This window comes from Aquila chrysaetos, chromosome 13, assembly GCF_900496995.4.
Source record: "Aquila chrysaetos chrysaetos chromosome 13, bAquChr1.4, whole genome shotgun sequence".
Classification (NCBI taxonomy): Eukaryota; Metazoa; Chordata; class Aves; order Accipitriformes; family Accipitridae; genus Aquila; species Aquila chrysaetos.
The window spans coordinates 275,868-298,314 of NC_044016.1; the positions used below are offsets into that span (position 1 = coordinate 275,868).

The 22,447-nt window shown below is 48.7% G+C and overlaps 1 protein-coding gene across 5 annotated transcripts in view; it reads right to left on the reverse strand.

Moving 5' to 3' along the window:
- Positions 1-22,447, reverse strand: part of LOC115350203 (phosphofurin acidic cluster sorting protein 1-like) — a 78,543-nt gene that overhangs the window by 16,797 nt on the left and 39,299 nt on the right. For 3 of the 5 annotated variants that reach the window (XM_030035584.2, XM_030035583.2, XM_030035582.2), the window contains exon 2: positions 5,598-5,685. In XM_030035584.2, the coding sequence (XP_029891444.1) occupies positions 5,598-5,685 (88 nt within the window). Of the gene's footprint in view, positions 1-5,597; positions 5,686-10,582; positions 10,615-14,637; positions 14,685-22,447 lie in introns of those variants that run through there. The other 2 variants (XM_041128252.1, XM_030035585.2) reach the window with 2 other exon arrangements.

The window sequence follows — 22,447 nt, forward strand, 5'->3', positions numbered from 1 at the left end:
GCTAGCAAGGAAAAAAAACAAACAACCTATAGAAAGGAGGCAAGAAAGGCCTCCATGTTTTGCAATGATGAGGCATTACAGTTCTCACTGACACTGACCAAAGACAAGCTCTAGTGAAACGGTCTTCAGTTTTCAAGAGGCCAAGTCTGAGCTGTCTGCAACATTGATCCCAGCAACTGTGCTGGGAGTGAGGCTTTCCTGTGAAACCTTTTCCTAAAACTGAAAAGAGGCAGTGGAGCTCATCCCCTTCAACATCTGTGAGCTTTCCTGGCCAAGAATGCACTGACTCTTTCCTCCTGAACTCTTCTTTAGTAAGAGATGATAGGTGGTCACTACGACAGTGACCATTTACTTTAGCACATTTACCATTTGCTGTTTGTTGCAGAGAGATTATCCACCAAAGATTCGTTCTTTCATCAAAATACACATACTGGTGCAATTATTCCTCCTGAAGATGCTATTTCTGGGGACAGAGTTACAGCAAAGGAAAGGTGAGGACAGCCTGGGTGGTGCATCCGGCGAGTGAAGGTTTCATAAACATTGCTGTCCTGTGTGTTACTGTCATTTACCACTATGGAAGTTACACACCCAGCTCCAACGCTAGGCGTTGACCCTCAGTGAAATGCCGGTGCACATCCACGTGGCATTGCAAGGACTGTGACAAAGGCTGGCTCGTTATCACAATGCAAGCAGAAGCGAGCAGCAGTGGTGCTCAGAGACCCCTAAACAGCAGCACTTTTTACGTCCGGGCCAGTTCTTTATGGGTGCAATGACCTGGCTGATCTCAAGCCCTAGGAGATACCTGGCTTGTGGGGTCACATGAAGGGAGAAAGATCATAATGTCTAAGCTCAGAGGACCAGCTCCCAGGGTATCATGGAGCATAGCACTTCGGACATGGGGTGGAAAAAGGGCTAGACAAACGCGTGAGGTACAGGCCTCTCAGCAAGGTAAAGCCACTACCTAAAGCTCAAGTTCAGCCTGCAAGGTATGCTAGGTTTCATGAAACGGATGGCACTCACATATCCAGTAGGAAACTCTAGATCACCTTCAGGAGCAAACCACAACCCAGCAGAAACTAGCATTGCTCCAATGAAACAGATTAGAAACTAGCACCTGGGGGCTACTACCTGCCTATCAGCAACAGGGAGTTAAGAACAATTTGGGATTTCCAGTAAGGTTGACACAAACCTCATGAAGTTCAATAAAGGCAAAAGCAAAGTCCATCCCTAGGACGTCCCACAACTTTGCTGCCTGGGAAGAACCCCAGGCAGCAGGACAGGCTCTGCAGAAAGGGCCAGGGGGGATTCTGGGGGACATCAAGGTAATCCTACATCGGCAGCATGCCCTGTTGCAGCAATGACACCAATCTTGGCCTCAGCAAATGTGCAGGTAGAGAAAAGGGATTCCTCCCCTCTGTTCAGCACTGGTGACACCACAACTGGATTCCAGAGCCAGTCTGGGCTCCCCAGTACAAGACAGACATTGACAAAGTGCAGCAAGTCCAGCAGAAGACATCAGGATGGTCAGAGGCTGGAGCACAGGACATACGAGGAGAGGCCAAGTAAGCTGGGTTTGTTCAGCTGGTAAAAGAGAGGGTGAAGGGGTACTTAACTGCTGCCTACAGACACTTAGCAGGAGGGTGCAGAAAAGACAGAAGTGAACTCCTCTCAGAGGTGCACAGGAACAGAGTGAGAGGCAAGGGGGATGAGCTGGAACATGGGAAATTACCATTAGATGTTGGGGTATTCTTTTTTTTCCTCTATGAGTACAGTCAAACCTTGGGACAGGACACAGAAAGACCAACAATTCTCCATCCCTTGAGAAATTCAAACCTCAGCTGGACATGGCCTTGAGCACTTGGTGCAGCTCAGCTATTCTGCAATTCAAGTAATATCAGGCAAGACCAATTTCTCAGCGGAACAGTTGAGTATCACCATCAGTACTACAGGAAAACTTAACATCAGACTGTTACAGCAAAGATCATGACAAAGACTGTCAAGGAAGTGAAAAGCAATAGGGAGAGCTTGTGGTCACAGATCTTCACTAGCTAACAGACTGAAAATATACAGAGCTTTCACTACTATACACAGGCGCATGATGCCCAGGTCTGGTTTGCAAGGTACAATCCCCAATTTCAGGTATAAATCTGTCCTGATGGGTCTTGTTTAAAACACAGGGTTGAGGCTAGAAGAGCATACTAAACCTGGAAAAGGAGAGAGAACTAACATAGTATGGGAGACCAGACCAAGGCAGACAGCAAAGCACTACCCAGAATTCAAGCTAAAGGTGCATTTGGGAGAGAATAGCCCATTAAGTATCATCAGCAAATTTAGTTATTTAGGGGGTAGCTGGGATTACTCAGGCAGGAGTGGAAAATCCTACAAGTGGTTGCAAAAAAATTAGAAACAAAGCATGAGTGAGGTGTAGACAGAAAACTCTGCATGTACCTTCCATGCATAGCAAGAAGGACCAAAAAAATCCAAGTTCCTGCAGGGAGCAGGGCCAGGGCAGCAGGCAGGCCTGGCAGAGGCAAACGAGCTTCTCAGCCTGGCCTATTCTGTAGCACACATTCTGGTTTGCTACGTAGGGGCTGCCAGCATCATCCCTCTACAGCAGCACCAAGGGCCGAACCTGAGTCACCAGCCACATCCTGCAAGCAGCTGCAGGAGGATCTGCACCCCTCCTACAGCACCTGTCACACAAGCTGAAAGTTCTGGGAGAGCTGGGGCTTGTTTTCTTCTTTCTTTGATTGTTTCCTCTATTCACAGCTCAAGAGTGGGTGTTTCTGAATTATAGTAAGTCTCTCTGCTGAGAGGGAGCACCATGCTTCCCTTCACACCATAATCAGTTACAATGCCAAGACAGAGAGCTGCACCTTTACGGAGCTGAGCCAGGCACATCTGAATCTCTTAATACCATGCTGAACAATATACAGAAGGAAATGCTCTATGACATTTCCAGTCTGTTAAAGCAAATAATGAGGGATAAGGGTTTAAAAACCATTCAAGTGATACAAGTTCCCTTTTTCACAGTAGTTCAGACTTTATCTCACTGGAAGCCACTGAACGTTAAATATTCAAATCACCTCTGGGAAATGGGTATGTTGTGTAGACAGAGAAAGCTCCCTTAGTCCTTTGACAGCAGTCAAAGTTTCAGATGAAGGAGCACGTAACAGCTCATGCCACACTCGGAAGCTGCCTTTTAAGACCAGAAGGGCACGATCACTGTGAGGAGGAGATCAGATATTCTAGACAGGCTTACACTATCCTTTGGGTCACGTACATTCATTGAGCAGACTGTCTCCAGCACTGGGGCTGTTGTCTTAGTGCCAGCCCCACTCAGGCAGGATCAGAGCTCTGTTTCCATGCAACCTGCCTTTCAGAGCAGCAACTTCCTGACAGGCAACTTCCTTAACCCAACAGAGCTACTACTGAAATGAAAATATAGCTCCCCTTTCCACTAGTCCCCAGCTGCCCCCTTGGGAACTTGCAGGTCCTCCACAAATTACATGCATCAGCTGTTTCCATCCAAAAGATGGAGATGGCAACACTCACTGAGCAGCCTTCAAACAGCTTCTTGCTAGCGTGACTCATCTGTTACCTAGGAGAGGAGCAGGAGGGATGGATCCATCTGAGGCCATTCTGTAGGCAGGCTGTGCTGAAGCTGCCTACAGCTTCCATCTGCCTTCCAGGAAGGCTCAGCAGTCCCTGACCCTGCCTTTCACCAGGCAGGTGAAAGCAGCCTGGGGACACACACAAATCCACCCCACTCCCACAGTGAGTGTCAAGCCACAGGGTAATGTGGGCAGAAGCATTCTCCTCCAGTTTCCTTCAGCTTCACAGGTAGCCTACACCAGCATGCAGCCACGGGTATGTGGCCGCTCAGAGAGGAGGTGACCATGTTTAAATTAAGACCCTGAATGCAGCCTCCATTCCCTGGCAGGGAAAGGAGGGAGCACTGCAGTGAAGAGCCCCTGTGGCCTCAAACAGTCACTGCTGAGGCCTGTTAATTTCTTTTGCCAACAGGGTGCAAGGCTGGTGTGTGGCAGGGATGGAGGTGATCTGTCTTAAAGAGCTGGAGTCCCACTGTGCAGCGTCTTCCAGTCTCACATTTGCAGTGCATGAGAGAAGGGGCAGCTGAGGACATACATGCTCAGCACATGGCAGTCCCAGCATAAGGGGGGCTGCACAGGAGCCCAAGGTTCCCCGGTCCAGAGAAGCACAGGCATCTTGGGCCGAGAGTGCAGGAGATAAAAGGAATGAGGGACCAGCCTAGCCCTCCCCACCATGTGGGAACCACAGCCCCCAGCTTGCTCCCAGCCCTCCAGTCCTGTGCTATTGGCACCTGTGGCCCAGCCTTGATTGCTGCCGCAATTTGAGAGGCCAGGCAGCTGTCTCCTGCCCAGGTTGTTCCCTTGCTAAGGCCTCCACCAAAGGAGCACAGGTCTCGGGGGTTTCGGGGCTGAAAGTCCAGTGCTTTCAGCTCTCCTGAATGGCACCATACACACAGGCCAGCAAAGTAGGACACTGACTAATAGTGTGTGGAGGACAGCATCCTCCTGCTGTCCTCACTTATGTCCCTGGGTTTCACACATTTCGCTTTCAGTTCCTTCTGTGCAAGTGAATCAGGTCTGCCATGAAGGCAAAGCCCAGCTCCCAGAGCTCCACTAATACTGCAGCTTCCAGCACTAATCCAGGATTTAGATCCTAATGTGTGCGGCACAAAGAGCTCTGTGGGAGTGCAAAGCTGCTGAGCTCCCGCCCCACGGTGCTTTCAATGGGATCAGCAGCTTTTCTGCTAGCTGACAAGAACGAAAGAAGGACACCAGCATCCTAGCTGGTTTGGGGGAGCTGTGGTGAGGACAGTATACTCAAGAGGCATCTTGCTTCCGTGGTGTCCTTTGGCAAGTGGAAAGGATGTGCCTGCACCCACAGGGACCCATCTCTTCACCACCAGCTGCAGAGAGGTGGGGGGGAGGATCGCACATACCAGGATGGCGGCAAATTCCCTCTCCCCTTGGTGACAAAGATCCTCTCCCCTCCCCTCTGCCTGGTTCAGAGTAGAGGCACCAGGTCTAGCAGGGATGCACAGAGAAAGGGATGGGACAGCAGAGGCAGCAGTGAGATCACACAGGGTGCAAATGTCAGCAGAAGTCATGCACAGAGCCACTGATCCCTTGCACGCTTCCCTTCCCACCCTTCACTCCCCAGGGCGGGGATCTGGATGGAGGGCACTGCCAGAAACCACCCAGCACTGAGCCTGTCTAAGGGGTCAGGAACGGCGGGGTAGGGGATGCCAAACTCCGAACAGCAGCTCAAGAGGAGGGCCTTGGCTGAGGCAGGCAGGGAAGCAAGACGCACTCTGTCCCAGTACAGAGGCCTAATCAAATTCATCCCTGATACAAACCAGCACCAGGCAGCTTGCTGCTGTCCCTGGGGCATCATTCCCACCTGCCTGAGAGCCAAAATCTCCCTAGGGGCTAACGAAGACAGAAGCAAGAGGTTGGCACAAGGCAAGGGACATGCAGACCAGCACTTCACAGAGGGCACAAGGATGGGCTTGCTGCCATCAGGCAGCAGCAAGGAGAGAAGCCTACCTGAATCTTCACAGCGATAAGCACAGAGCTCAGCTCTTTGTCCAGCTCTTTCAGCACCGTGAGTTTCTTCAGGCGCAGACTGCAGAGCCTGTAAGACAGAGAGAATGGGACACATTCAGGCACCACCATCCCTGGGGCCCTGCCACATGGTACCCGGTGCTCGGAAGGCAGCCTGGATGCTTGGCCCAGCCGCAGGCACACGCTTGGCCGAGGAACACTGGCATTCACGCGCCACCGAGACAGCCCATTGGGGAAAAAAGGAAAGAAGGAAAATTAACAGAGCTAAAGCAGGCTTAAGGGATTAGCATGCAACAGGAAGTCCAACAGCAAGCCATGTGGTAAAGAGATCCCTTCCCAAGTAGAGCTGTTGCCAGCTCTGCTTAAATCTACCTTGGCCACAGTGCTGTTTATTTATAAACCAAAGCACTTAAATCCACTCTTATCCTGGACTTAGTTAAGGCAAATGTTCCCATGCAGACATCACAACTCAGCTCTTCTTTTGCACAGTACCACACAGAGCTGACTTGGGAAGCTGGGAGGCAGCAGCCCCGCAGGAAGCCTCATAGAGCAGAGCCACCCTGACAACCTCAAATCCTGGGGACTCAGTATGGTAAGTGGCACTTCCAGGAAAAACCCATGAAGGAGCCTGAGGCTGAGCGAGAAGAGCTACTTTTGCTGCTAGAAGCATTAGTCAGTGCCTGTGAGACAGCCAGCCACCCCGACCTCCTGCCTAGAAGCCTGCAGCAGGACTCCCATGGAGACTACTTGCAAGGAACTATGTGTCAGGGAGCCCAGGCCAGACACGTTTTTACAAGCAACACTGGCACTCTCATGTTTTGCAAGCTAGCCTCTGTGCTCCACGCTCAATGTCTGCATTGCTGCAGCCAGTGGTACGCAGGACTTTTGTGGATACCAGTGTGCTATAACTGAGATTTAGGCCACCCTTCCTGAATAACAGATGGGCTACTACCAAATACCTTTCTGTCTGACACACTGTGCTCTGAGGGCCAAATCTATTCCTCCTTGCTTTTTTTTTTTTTTTTTTTTTTTTTTTGAAGGGAAAAAACCCTGCTCTTGCTATGCTAACGTACAGCAACAGTGTAGAACAGCCCAGAGGTGGAATGATACTGGAAAGACAGACAGCCATATTGCAGGACAGGTTTAGAGCTTAGCAAGCACGCACCTCCTACCATGCCCCTGCCCTCCCTGCTAAAATTATTTTAGCTTGTGCACAAGGTTTGCTGGACTATGACTGCAACCCTGCTGCTCTGTCCTTTGTGTTTGGATAGCAGGGCATGGTGGAGACCAGAAGTCAGGAAGCCGGGAGTGCAGGCAAGCTCTATCCGCCTCTTTGCCAGATGGCCTGGATTCCTTCAGCCAAAGCCCAGGGCTGCAGCCCCCTAAGCCCTCGTACCCTGTGCACCCCAGCACTGCAAGCAGTGATCCCATCTCTGTCCACCCTTTCCCTCTGAGCCCCTGCTTGTAGGAAGGGAGAAATCTTATCATCTAGGGCAGGCTTCTTGCTCCCCAGAAATACTTAGGCAAGGTTGGGAGTGAGCTGTGGGGAATGTGGCCAAAGACAAAGAGGCCACCTCTAGGGCAGGGAGGCCAGGACTGAGTGCTAGCCAGAAAGATGGGGTACAGCAACTACACCAGATGTACTAAGGAAAAGCTTGCAAAGAGGCTAAGCTTAGCTAACACCATCACTAACCAGTGCTAACTTTGAGTGTCCCTAGTCCCTAGACAAGCCAGAGAGAAGAATGAGGCTTGAATGTATATGACAAGGACAGAACATCTACTCAAATTTTCCATACAGCACTGATCTAGTCGTGATAGTTACCTGCATGGAAAAGTTATCTCCAAAAGATTAAAACTTCCGTAAGGCTATTCAGTCTTAATCTGAGGATATTGAAAGATTATAATTCTACCTGGCAGTTGTTCTCACTGTAAAAACACGCTCCTTATCCAAACTAATCCACTCATTAGCTCTTCATGCTCCTCTCTGAGGCACTCAGGAGTCCTGTCAGTACCTGGTATTTTTCCTCAGGGAAGAGTAAGTGCATACTGATCAGCTCTGCCCACTTGGGCAGCTCTTTTATCTCCAATAAGGCACTTCAAAGCTTGTTTCTTCTCTTTCTACCCCTCTCCAGTTTTCAAGATCTCTTTTACACAGTAGGAGACCCTGTATTCTGCCCCTGGTCCTCCCCATACCACATGCAGGAAGGTGGTTACCCCCTTCCACCTTCTGCTCTTCACCCCCTGCAGCACTCAAAGATCTCACTAGCTCAGGTATAGCTTGTACCCTGCAACTCCAACCCCTTCTCAAAACAGTGCTTTCTAAAATACCACTACCCTTCCCACAGGGATTAGCACACATGTTCGGGAGTCTAAACATACTTACTTGCAGCACAAGAGCACACAATTTTTAAAAGGGTGCTCCCTGGCAGCTTGGCTGTCCCTGATTACCCTCTTTTGATCTGTTATTTAACCAATCCCTGCATCACCCAGATTTGTGTCACTGCTGGGTGTTTAGCGCCAGTACTGGACAGCAGTGGGTCTCACACTAATCCCTGCAGATCCCTATAGGACAGGATCGATCCACAGTGATCAAAACGGTACACCTCTCTGAACACTTCAGCCAAATCCCACAACAACTACCCCATGGTCTTGTCCAGAACTGATCACTGTGTGATCCCCCCAAGTCACTGAACTTTTTGGTAGATAAGTTATAAATCTGGATCTACTTGCTCATATAATTAAAAAAAATAAGTAGGAACTGCTCTTGAGCTGTGGAACTACCTCAAGGACTTCCTCTATACCGAGTTGTGGTGAACATGACCGTGTAACACTCTGAAAGCAACGGTGACTGACAGCAGCGAGGAAAATGAGCTCCAACAGGACAGTCTGACAGCATGCTGCAACTCCAGTACTCCTACACTCCACTACTGGTCATTTACTGGTGAGATGTACTCACCATTTCCTGGTATTATCTTCAAAAATGCTGCCTTCTTTCCATCACTAACTTGGATGGTCAGTCAGCCAAAAATCCCCTTTCCTGATCATGGCTTTTTAAACGTGCAACAAAATAAAGCAGCTCCTAATTTTCACTCATTCTGCTCTTCCTCCTTATTCAACCTGGTACCAAGCAGGAGCACACACCCCACCACTGCTGCTGGCTGAGGAGGTACATTGAGCAGGCATGGTACATTTTTTCTGCTGGCACCCTGGGCTGTTCAGTGCTTGGCTTACTGACCACTGGTGAGTGACAGCTCATTCTCTGGGCAGGATTATTTTCCTGAACATTTGCACTCATTTCTTCAAGTGGCAGCAGCCAGGTTCCCTGGCTTTTGCCTGTAGCTCCCATGCCACCCACAAATGTTGGAGCACATCCACCTTTCCAAGCACTGGACATCCACGCACCCTTGTCAACACCACTGCCCTTACCAGATGCACAGTTGTGGGCTAAACCTTCAATAGCAGCAGTTTAGCAGCTCCTCAATATTTTTCCTGACTTTGACAGCTCAGGTTTGCCTTTCAAGGTGATCTCCACCTCTGAGACTGGACTTCTGGAGAGATGCCAGATGTTCAGTGGGGCTCACAAGCTACAGGACACTCCTGCACCCCTGGTCACTTGTTGTGCAGCACCTATTTCCTACAAAGCTTCCCACTAGATGGCAGAGGGCAGCCAGCCAGGACCAGACACCCCAGGCGATGGGCATGCCCTGTCGTCCTCCAGACTGGCTAGCCACCTAGAGCAGTTTGTAAAAGCAGCTTTACCTCCTCTGATCAGATGGGTGTCCAGCCTTACAGCTCACCTCTGATAGTGGCCAAAGCAGGTGCTAAGGGAAGAGCACATAAACGGGATGCGAGCATTGAGATACTGCCTGGAATGCACTATCAGCCACAGCTTTCTGAAGTCAAGATACTCCCTAGGCAGTAAGTGATGTATGCACGAGACACCACTGATGCATGCAGAGGGGAGGAGAGACCTACTCTACTTTCAGAAACCAAGTCCCTGTTGCCAGCAAACAGGAGCAATGAACTGGGACAGCAGCAGGTTCTTCATCAGGATGGGTAGGTGTGCCAATTACATGCTTTAAGATGAACTGGGATGAAAGCCGATGGCAGCCTGCTTTGAGAGCTTCCCCAAGGGAAAGTGTGACAGAGAATTCAAGGCTTGCTGGCACACTCTTGCCTCTGCCCTCAAGCAACTGCAGCTGCTGCAGTCTGGGAAGGACAAGTAAAGCAAGCTGCACTGAAGTGGTGTAACACAGTAGGATGCAGAGGCTAACGGCCATGACAACACCCTCCTGGGGTCCCCAAGGAAAGAGCTAGGGCCAGGGCCACGAAATGCCTGCTGTGTATTAGGTCCCCCAGCTGAGCTACACAAGGTGGTGGGCAGCACAACAGCCCTGGTGCTGACCAGCAATCCTCCCCTTGCCATGAGAGGGGCATTTTGGCTCCCCACCACCCTGGCTGACAGCAGCTTGCTACCAGTAGCAAATGTCTGCCGTGCTGTTGGATCCAGAGCAGACCTCTGCTACTGCAAATTGCAGTAGGTTTGACTCATCCCAATTCCCAAGTGACCTTCCCAAAGGAAACCCCAAAGCATGAGGGACAGGAAGACAAAACATCCCAGGTTGCTACGTCACTTCATTTCCTGTAAAAGCATTTAATAGCTTATGGCTCTGCCTGCCTTAGGAAATCCAGCCTGTTTTCCCATGTGACTATTCCTGGTCCCCTCCATCATCCCACCTCCTTCCAAGTGCCTCCAGGCAGACCAAACCCAAGGCCAAAGCTCAGACATTCTGGAGGACCAGCTAACACTCGTCTTCCTCTAAGGGTTATAACAGCAAAGGAACATAAAGCCCATGCTGAGAAGGGGTTCCTTCTCCCCACAGCAGCAAGTTGGCCACACTACACGGGAGGAGGACAGAGGGCAAAGACATGCTGGGAACAGCCAGTGTTGGGAGGGTATACATTACCAAGAGCAAGACGACATCCTCAGTCAGGACAAATGGGAGGCAAAGGGAAGAAAACAGAGTCCTGCAAGTAGATACGTCCACCTTTCCTTGTCTTCATGGCTGGCTGCTCGCAGCTGCCCAGAGTCCTCCTCACTGCCTTGTGTCCTGGTTAGCTCATGTCCCCTGCGATGGTCATTCAAGAAAGACTGCAGCCTCTGTTCAAAGAGGCTAGTACAGGCCTTGCCAGTGCAGCACATTAAATGGGACCTCGGCACCACTGTATTGAATTGGAGCACCTCATTTTTTCATTTTTCCTATCCTCACAGGAGAGAAAGCCCACCCCAACAGCCCCCGCTGTTCTCAACTGACTAGGCAGTCCATTCTTAACTGCATTAAACCACCATGTCACTCTGTATGTACGTTTATCAGGCATGCCCCGCTCCAATCAGCCCTTGGAAGAGTGCCTAACTCTTTAATCCCTGGGCAGATGACCTCAGAACAGCTCTGGTTTGGTCAGTGACTTGCCCTTGAGCTTGCTGCGCCCAGCCGCTCTATTAAACACACTCGCAAGCAGCTTTCCCACTGCAGGGATCGTACATGGATGGGTCTGCCCAGGAGCTCTGACTGCCACCCAGAGGCCTCCCGGGAATAGCCTGCTCTCCATCACAAGCTCTTAGCACTCCTCTGTGTTCAGATATATATTTCATAGTATTGCAATACCACTGAGACGGCACAGCCACCCACAACAGATGCACGGGAAAGAGCTGGTCACAACCCGAAGAGATACAACAGTTAGGACAAGGCATAGCAGACATACCAGGCTGGGTCAAAGGCACCTACAAGATAAGGAGGCTCAGAGAAAGGACAAAAACATTGACAGACCATGTGCATTTCTCAGCCAGCAGCAGTGGCTACTAGTGATCACCAGAAACAGCTATCAGAGCTGCTTGCTACCTGTGTGAAAGCAGTCAGGTGTGAAGGAGGATCAAGCACAGCCAGGTAATGGATTCATTGACAAATGGATTTTGTCTAGAAGACAGAAGATTCACTCAGCATTACAGAAGAGATGTTGGATTTATCTAGGAGAATAGCAAAATCTTTCTAAATACCTAACATGATGTGCAAAATCGTTCTCTTCCCCAGGGCTTTCAAAACTGGTATCTGATAGCTGTAGCCAAACTGTAGCCAAAACTGTTCTTAGACCAGCGACTATGTTCCCCTCAGGGTTTTAACAGGTTATGCTTTTGAAACAGCCTTGTTAAAAGAGATCAGCCAAGATACACTACTAAACGTACACCAGCCCTAAACACAGTAAGTGTTCTCTTAAACACAAGAAGAGAGGCAGATAGACCAACAGCAGTGCTGTGCTCAGGATGCATAGTACTTTTCTTTCCAAAAAACTACATCTACTACAGGCTTTCAGCTGCTTTTGTGCTGCCAAAGTGTTAACATGCAGGCTGTGCACATGGAAGAAGAGCTGAACTACTCATAACACTGCATTTCTAATGAAAAAATGGCTGTTCAGAACAAGAGCTAATATCAAGACCCCTCTGCTCATTTGCTACCCATGGCGTAGTGAGGAAGGGCTGTTCCAAGCAGCAGGGCAAGGAAGCAGAGGCATGAGGTTGCATGGCTTCTTCAGAGGCCTTACAGAGATCATGGCATCCCAAATCAGGATAGAGCAGGCTTGGCTGCAGTGGAAAAACAGCTCTCACACAAATGATTGGCCAAGGCTATATACCAAATCAGGGAGTATTCCCTGTTCTCCAGCATCCCCACTAAGCACAGACAGCAGTGATACTCTCAACACAGCGAAGCTGCCCAGGATTCCCACTGGTCAAGCCTGCAGCTGACTACTCCAGAGCATGTGTGCTTTCCTTCTCGAGGCTGCTGAGCTGTCCTCTGAGGTTTGGACGTGCCTCGTCACATGGGCAAGCGTGTGCCAGCATCCCTCCAAGCAAATTGCTTCTGAACAAGACAAATGCTTCTTTCTCAGACCGATGCAAATGTAATAGTGGAGGTAAGTCAAAGATAAGCCTATGAGATGAAATGCTCCCTTCCTATTCCCAGGCAGATTTCTCTAAGCACAGCTGTCCTTTGCAGGCTCCATAGCTACAGACAGCTCCACAGTTTCGGACTCAGCAATAGAGGCAGCCTTGAAAGGAAGTGGACCGCTCTGGTCTACTAGCTGTTTGCGTTGTGGACTTGTGTCTAGGGCACGAGTGCTTGCTGCTACGCTCATTTCCAGGATAGCTCAGTGTGCGACACTGTACACAGCAGACAAAGAGATAGCTAAAGCCAATATATAACCTGAATGCCACCTCCTGACCTGAGGACTGCTTCCTCCTGAGAAATGCCACCTCCTGACCCATCCCTGCTGTGGACTGAGAGCTCCCACATGCTTTGCCACCCTGGAGACCACATTACATGCATCCTTCCTACCCTGATCTCAGGGGTCATTCCTGCCAACGTGGCTAGTCCCACTGTGGGAGGAAAAAGCAGCTGCTGCTGTGGCACCAGGCCTACCCAGCACCACAAATTCCCAGGCAGGATGAGCACTGCTTGCGTATGCAGCCAGCGCAGAACCTGGGCAACAGTAAAGAGACCACTGCAGCCTGTCAGCATTGGCAGGGCTGTTGCTGCCCCTCCTTCCTAGCAAGTCTCCTCTCTCCAGACAGAACTCAATATAGAGCTCTGCCCAGCAGAGCGTATGAACTACCAGGGACTGAACCTACCAGTACAGAGTGTTAAGGTAAGTACCACTGTTCACCGAGGCAAGCTACAGCCTTCTGCACACCCAGCTTTCCTCTGTGCTATTAAACACTTTCTTTCTGAGCCAAACCACTCCAGGGAAGAGCTGCTCCACCTCTGATGGCACTGGCACAGCCCTGGACCCTGCACAGCTGCCAGCCAGGCCGCTACTCTTATCACAGCTTCATGCCTGCCTGTAAAGCTGCGCTAAATGCCTCCCTCACACAGTACAGCTCTGCTCCACGAGCCTCCAGCCTGCCCAAGCAGGCAATATAATCACACTAAGGCAAAACGCAAGGAAGAGGTGCCAATGACAAGGAAGAGGTGCCAATGACAAGGCAGAGAACGCCCAGCTCTCCGCTCCGATGGGGCTGCAGCTTCGAAAATTGAACTGACCCATTTTGCTGCTCATGAGGCTTTTCTGCACCCTCCTGATACCCAGTGATGTGGTTTTTAAACTTTTCCCCTCCTACTCTTCCATAAATACTAAATGAGTTGCACAACAGGTTCAAAAGCTAAGAGGAAAGACTAAATAAAATACTCTTGGGAACTGCATGTTTCCTAACAAAATTCTTTTCCTGCTAACATTTAATCTGATTCAAGTCAGATACAAACTTGGCATCTCGTAATGTCATTTTACAGTCTGGTCATGCTGTTCTGTGCCAGAGAAAGTCAGCAACAGAAAAATGCCCTACCAAAGCACCATGGCCTACTATTATCATCCCCAGGATTTGCACAGGCTGTGACACTGCTATTTTAACAAAGTTGCTGTGCTGTCTTCCCAGATGTATTCAGCCTCTGTTCACAGCTTTCCCCACTGGTTTTGTTTTAAATCTTTTCCTTTTAACCAGTTTGTAATTTGGTACCCTCCTGTACCTTCACACTGCAGCACTGCTGGAAGCGCTGCTTTTCACCCACCACCCCAGACCTCTGGGTCTCTGTGGACTACTTCCCAGGCAAAAGCAAAAGGGATCTGGGCTGACTAAAAGTGAACTTAAATTTTCTGCATGGAGTTTCCCAATGGGTTTTTAAGCTCTCTGATACACAGGTCTCTTAACCCACTGATCTAGACCAGTGAGGCCACTGTGCTGACCACACACAACACAAGGACCCTTGTCTGAAAAGTTGTGGAGCTATGAAAGGGCAGTTGTTAAAATCACAGGACAACAATCACTCTGTGCATTCAGTGTCAAAAGCAAGATCAGAGGGTGGAATGAAAACCCTGAGATCTGCCTAGAAAGACCCTGTCGGCTGCTCCAATCTGTCACTGTTACAGACATACCAGAGCTATCTCACACACCCCATGGCAAGGAGCTGCATCTTACCTGGTGCTACAGAGCAGCTTTCCTTTTAGCATAGAGATGCCTGCAAACACTCTAGTGTATACTGCTTCTCCTCGTCAGTCAGCTTCAGAAATAGCCCCTCCTGGCAGAGACGTCCATCTTGTCACACCACTGCAATCCAAAGCTGCTGGGTTGTTTCTACCCAAGCATGCATACTTTTCTGAGGCAGAGATGCCACACAACCCGTGCAGCTGGAGTGGAAGTGAGAAGGCTGTACACGTTGCTATGGCTCACACTAGATCCCTAGCTGAGGAGTACCATTGTATTTACCAGAAAACCCCAGCAACAGAATGATTCTACGTGGTCTGGTCCATCCCTGTCACATCAGGCTCTCTGGGAGCAGGCATCAAGAAGCATAGACCGGCTGCCCTGCAAAAGTAGAGGAGCTGTGTCCAGGGAGCAGCCTGAGCTCCAGCGAGCCAGAGCAAAGGCAGTTTCCCCTTGAGGACCTCTCCAGGCGAAGCATGCAGGCAGCTGCTGCCTGCAGTCATTCATGCTCGCTGGCACTACAAGATTTCCCAGCAGGCGGCCAGGCTGCCCAGCAGGCGCAACCCCAGCTCTCAAAGGCACTGCAGCTCGGGCTCAGCAGCGTCAGACAGTTACTCACAGGCTGACAGGGCCCTGGGGGCTCCAGCAAAGCAGCACACAGACTAAGCAGATGACACTCCATGCACCTGGAGCTGCTCACTGCCAGCTGCTGTTCCAGCGGAACAGGGCATTCTTTCCAAGGATCACTGTGCCCATCCAGCATCTCAGCAAGCTGCAAGCAGAGCCAGGAGCTATCACGACAGACCCTAGCAAAAGGGTCCATGAGTAACCTGGTGTCTCCTCACCACACCACATTACAGCCACACCAGGCACGTGCAGCAATCCAAAGACACCCTGGCTAAGACAATTTGAATTCGTAACATACATGAAAAACTCAACACCCTACCAACCACTTATTCTCTTTAAAGCACATTTTTCTAGCGCTCACTGGAACACCAGAGTGCCTATTGGAGAACTTGGGAAATGGAGGCACAGGTGGTTTATCATACAATCCTTCCCACAAACCCATGGCAATCTGTGGCTGAAGTGAAGGATTTCCTGCACGATAGATGTACACAAAGCCACCTGGTGCAACAGAGGCACTCCTTTATGCCCATTATCTGGGCATGTGGTAGCCAAGTCAAGCCTGTATGTTCAGATGCAGTGTCCTTATTTTCTTTGTAAGTACTCTGAATTTTATACAGAAGGTTGTTAAACGTTTCTGAAATGAGTCATCCCCAGCTCTTCTACGCAGCCTGTTAGAAAAATGTATGCCAGTGCACATACCTTGGGACTGGTCCACAGGCAGCTCTGCACCAGCCAACTGAAGCAGAAGAGACAAAAATGTGGCTTTTTTGGTTCACTGATCAAACTGTAAAAGAAGCCTATAAAAGAAATAAAAGCTAGTTCAAGCCCAGAATAATACTGAAAAGTTTTGAAAACAGCCATGAGGGGACACCTCTGAATCTGACTCTATCTAACACGGAGGAAGTGGTTAAGAAGGGCAGGCAATAAGACCGCAAGTGACTGTAAAATTCTAGCCAGTTACAAGTTTTAAGAGAAGAACAAAAGTCAAGGGACAACAACATCAGGGAAGCAAACTTAACTAAAGGCCCAGGATCTGGGCATACCAATACAGTACCACTCAAAGGAAAAACCTAGTTGAGAAATATCTGGCAGTTTCTTAACAGAAGTGCTGTGAAGACATCAGATAACCCACCCTAATGCCTGAATGGAGGGGCAGCACAGCAGCCTGGCTAGATCATATTATCTTCAGTTCTCAGGGCCAAGAAGCAAGCATCTGAAAGATGAAACCAAGTCAAATCACCAAGGACATGAATAGCAATATGCAGAAACAAGAACAAAACACAAGCCCAAAGAAGAGAAGCCAAGGCCCCCAAAGCATTCATCAGCTTGTTAGTAGCACATTACATTCACTGGTGCTCAGTTTGCAGCTATAAATAGGCTGCCAGTTCAAAGGAGACATGAATCCCTTCCTTGGGATAATCACATATGGAGAAGAGACAGAAGAAGCTGTTCCCCCAGGAAGAGCACTGCTACCCAGGTATAAAAGCACAGGGTCTTTTGTTAGCGCAATTCCTTGGGTGCAATCACCCTAATCTTCCCTTGTGTAAGGTATAAAAGACAGATCAGAGATTCTACATCAGAGCATCACCATTGCTCCTTAGCATAAGTGGCAGGTGGCAGGATCAGCCCAGACATGGTGGAGGGGATGGAGGCACAGAGGCTGAGGTGAGGGGAGACACAGGTCCACAATACCTGGAGACCCAGCAACTGTCCAGAATCCTGGAAGCTGCATAGACCATCCAACATGCTCAGAGCACCTAGCCTGACAAACACAAACCATATATCCAGCAGTGGCAGGGCCCAGGATGCCCAGGCCAACAGCAGCAGTCCTGCCTGCTGCTGGGTAGGAGGTGCTCAGAGCTGCTCTCTGGACCAACCTGACACAGGAGAAGCAGCTCCACCACTGTCACTGCAGATATAGCATGCTTCCCCCCAGTGCCGACACTAGAGCAGCAGCCCAGCATTTCCAGGATTCCCGTATTCAGCCCCGTGTGTCCTACAGTAGATAAAAAAAAGCTAGGCTCCATCAACTCCCCACCAACAAGCAATCATAGCCAACACAGCATGCCCCAGAGCCATGTCACGATACAGGGAAGTCCCACCCAATCTTAAGTGAACCTCTCATCCACTGCAACCCTGGCAATGCTGTCTGGAAGAACCATTTTACAGTATCACTGGGGCTGGCTCCAGTATCAAGTACACTGACACATTGAGGGAACAGGAGTACAGTTTGGTCCTGTCCACAGAAGCAAGTACCACCAAGGTCCTCTGACGTCAACTACACCTAAAGATGCTTGTTTAAAGGGAATAACCTGTTGTTATGAGCAATTCCACACAGAACAATGTGGGTCTTTACAGACCTGGAGTGCAGCCAACCCTGCTTTGTACAAGGGGGAAAGACATCCCAGGAACTGAACTAGCAACAGGGAGAATTAAAATAGGCTTATACCCTGAAAGAAGGAATAAGGTCTGGAGATCTCCCTTTCAAGGCGTCAGCCATTGATGGAGGAGGCTTTTGCTTCAGAAAGGCTAAAGAGCATCGCTATGCAACCAGAAAGGAAATCACTGTAGTGCTTTTGAGTGAAAAGGCAGAGGCGCTTACTGGGGTCCACAACCAACTTCTGCACTGCTTTCTAGAACCTCTGTCAACTCCCACATGAGGCTGAACAGTGAGATTTCAAACTGCCACAGTAGGTTCACCTGAACCTATTGCACACTATCTACAACTGACTTCTACCTGATGAAGGGTATATGCCAAGCCTGCACTACTTTAGGTTTTTTAATGTGCGTTAAAATTGCATTGGCAAATTTAAATGCGGCTTTACAAGAATAATCCCTGCTTAAAATTAGCATGCAATTAGAGAAGCACATACAAGTCAGTTAAAATTGGACCCCACTGAAGTTACTGCTGCCCTCATCAAGAATATATACAACCCTGTCATCCTTCACACTGCAACAGCCAAAGCATTTGCAGCACAGGGCCAAGGCATGTCTTAGCTGTGGGACCAAATTTACCTGCTTAGAAGCAACTAACTCTCCAGCACTATCACAAGGAGCAAGCTGATCTTATCATACCCTAGTCAAAAGTGAATGCTCTGCATGTAGAAATCAGCCTTGTTGAACGCAGGGTTTTTGTGAGCTTTTTCTGAAACTTGTTTTGTTTCATCTGCACACAATTGTACCTAATCATCCCACATATCCCAAGTAATCCAACTCACGTTCAGTGTCAAAGGGGCTTCTAGGCAGCATCCATCCATGGTCTGTGTCATCAGAGATAAAAGGTGACAGCAAGGACAGGATGGGAACAAACAAACAGCACAATCAAAGGAAGGAAGAAGGTTCACATCAGAAGAAGAGGCAAGAGCATCTTGCAAGAGCAGGACCACTGTAGGCAAAAACTGCCACTGTTGGGGAAGCCAAGAATAAACAGAAGTCAGATAGCAAGTCCTGTGAGCACAGCACCTGCCCTTGAAAATCACTTTCCCAGGACCTGCAGTTCACAGGGCACAACCCTCCAGGCCAGGATTTTACAATTAGACCTTGCTAATAAAGTACACGGTCCTGCCCAGACCTCAGGCCAGATGTCACTCACAGATGCACAACTAACACTTTTCAGGTAGGTGTGTTTTCTGGGGACCACACAACAGTGGCTATTCACCTGGGCTGAGAACCTCCATCCTTCAGTAATCCTGTGTTTCCCTTCAGATTTCATTACGCTTGAGCCTCAGTGCAGCAAGAATGTTTGCAAAAAGCTCTTCTATTTAATCTCCTCTGTAACGGCCTTCCTCCAAAGAAGGTGTGCAGATAAAAGCCAAGGCAGCATTTCTCAGAGCAGACAAAAAAGTTGAGATATTCTATTCAAATCTTTTAGAAAAGAGAAATACACCTAAAAAGTACATTGACATTTTAACAATCATCCTATTATACAGCTAATAAAAACTATTTTCTGTGAACTTAAAAAAAGGTTTTGCAGGAAAAATGCTTCATAGCTTTAAAGAACTCAAAGTAAGCACAGAGAACTTAGCAGACTGACATCTGGAACCAGAGTTAGCTGAGTGCTAGCCCCAGGCTTGACAGCCATTTCCTGCCCTGGGTGCACAGAGAGAATACCTCTGCAAACAGAAATGAAACACTTTGATTCATTGGCAAGTTGTGGAGTTGAGAAACCCAACTGGAAGCTTGAAAAAGCAGAAAGCTGATTTTCCTCTTTGAACCTCCAAGTAAAAGGGGAGAGTGTATACGATAAGATCTGCTGGCTCCAGACTCTTGGAGAGCATTGAACAGAATCCATTGGTTTCTGACTACTTAGGAATAATAATCCTCCATCCAATTAACTGGGCTTTCTATACAAGACATGTTTAGATGAACGTTCTTATAATCCAGTACTGCTAAAGTAGTTTAGTGAGCTAATTTTAAGGGACTGACTTTGGAGATTTTAACTGAATTTTCATTTCCGCACTAAAGTAGATTAATTATTTGTGAATTTTCAATCTAGTCAATACGAAGCGAGTTACTCTCTCGCTTTTTAAAAAAGGAAGCTAGAAACAAATATACTGAATAACTCTATAATTTTTATAGGGCTCCAGGAGAAAAGACTGCAGGGAGTTCACATGTACTTGGGTACACTTTACCTTGGTGATCATCCTGAGCCCACACTGCTGTCAACAGCTATGCTATAGGCAAGTGGTAAAGGACTTTCCAGAGACAGATTACTGACTTCAATCTGCTTCTGTGAGAAGGTACATAAAGCTTTTTCCATATAGCTGAGATGCTCCAGAATGTAAGAAAGCAAAAGCAAGGCTGCAGCAGAGCCCTGGGGAGTCTGCTAGCAGTAGCAGCAGCATTACTATTAGCATTTGGTACTCCAGCTCTGACCCATTTTGAAGAAAGGAAGTTTATGTTGTCTGACAGCCTTGCATGTTTCTTTTCTCACCACCAAAAGCGACAAGGGATCCAACCATCATCCAAGCCTCTGAGGACTCCTATTAGCAGCATAGAGATCTTGAACTCTGTCAAAGAGGCTTGAGGTCCATTGCATTTGCGCTGGAAGAAGTCAAAGATGAGTGCACATTGCCAGAAGTAATTAACATGAAGATGCATTAATCTTGTGCCTAAACAAGATACTCTTCGTTGGGCCAGTATTTTTAGGATAAGTCCTAGTGAGTTTTCTGAAGCAAACCTCTCTCCCTGGGACATGTCTTTATGATACAAACTGGTGAGGCACTTCCATCTTGAAATTTATGCCTCCAGCTGAGTCTGGCATTTTAAGACACCCACATTTGATGCTTTTGATCTAGATTTGGACTTCAGTCCCAAAGCATCTGCAGAGCAGGAGACTGAGGTTGTCTTCTTGGCACATACTACTCTCATACTCAAAGACTAGTTACTGGGCTAAGAATTGGCAGCATGAGAAACTCTTGCTCCTGTCACCCAACATCAATTCTATACACAGAGAACGGCATAAAGCCATCAATGTTCATGAAAACCTGACCTGCCTCACTGACATAAACCAACTGGCTTTTCCCATTTTGGAAGCAGACCAGCACCTACTGGAAGCAGCAACATTGAATTAATTTCTTTCACATTTGAGGCAGCTAGAAAACTCAGCACCCACTTGGCTACCAGCTATGCACATTTGCAAAGAGGAAGAGATAGGTTAGAGCCATCTAAGTGCTGATTGCCCTCAGCAATGCAAGGACAGGTCTACCTGCTACAACAGAAGAGGCTGCTGTTGTTCACAAGGTTTATCCTCCATCCAGCCTTACGCACAAATTTGTCTGTTTTAAGTACAGTCATTCTTAAAAGGAAAGCATTTTTGTTCTACAGTACCATGGTCAAACAGTAGCCGTGTGTACAGTGCAAGCTTATAGCAGGACACACTGCTGCCCCCCAAGACCTGTCAGTCCATACCTTGCAAGTCCAGAAGGCTGTTAAAAAGCCCATCTCCAAGGTAGCAAAGCCTCAGACACACAAGAGCTACCATGCCACGCTTCCCAATGTCTTCTGCAGGCTGCAAGTCTCTACGCCAGCCAGTTGCACAGGATAAGCCCCTCCACGTCCATGTCCACACTTCACTTCTTGCTGCGCAAGATCAAGGAAGTACACCCTGCAAGCTGCTGCTTTGTGTAGCAATGCACAGACACAGCCCATGCAAATGCAAGTGTGCCCAAGGCCAAGCTCCGCTCTTTGCCTGCCTTTACCAGACTGTGAGCAATGTTCATCCAAAGACCCTTTACGAGGCACTGCTCTGTCTCCAGCACATGACACACAGCCATAAAAACAAGATGGATATGGGAAGGAAAGCCAACTTGCTGTGAACCACTCCCACTGCGGGCTGGCCTGGGATGTGCCATTGCTGAGGGAAGGCAGATCAGGGTGCAGTGAAAAAAGTTCCTCCCACCAGAGCACTCATCTGACAGGAGTCCTGCAGCAGCAATTGCACATCTTTGAAGACTTCTCAGGTAAGAGGAAAGAGACCCATTTGGACCAGGCTCGAAATACTCCTGTTGGGAGAATGAGGGGTGCAAACAAGAGCTAGTCAAGCCAGCCAAGTTGCCAGCAGTTGGATAGTAATGCTCAGCTCCCATTGAGCCTGGTCTGAACCAGACCCAGTGTTTCTTTGGCTGACCAAATTTCCCTTCCACAGCTGTAGTGGAAGACAAGCAACAGCAATCCTTCCACACACACAACTTCCCTGCCTCTTCCCCTCTGGATAAAAAGCAACTAGCCAAAACACAGCTGTTTGTACTCATCTCTTCCTTTTTGCTGCTATAATGGATCACTAGAGCTTGGATGATTCACCTCATCCTCCCATCCCACTACACAACTTAGCAAAGCTGCTGGTCACTCAGTCACACCTCCTCAACTCCCCCAGCACTGCTCCTTGTTTTGGATGAGAAGGCAGGGCACAGAAAGGGAAAGTGAGATGCCAAACTTCACAGAGAATTTGGACCCAAAGGTCCCACTTTTGACTTGCACCTCAGGTCACCAGATGCCACTCTAGCAGGAAGTGGTATTTTTATAGAAGCCTTTATGATTTACATTCATGCCACAAATCTCTTCAATAAAAACAGATGGAGGTGGATTGTGTTGGGCTCTTACTGCTTTCCCCAAATCCCTTTTTCTCCCTCCAGACTTTCCTGACAGGCAGATTTCCCCGACCTACTTTTCCAGAAGA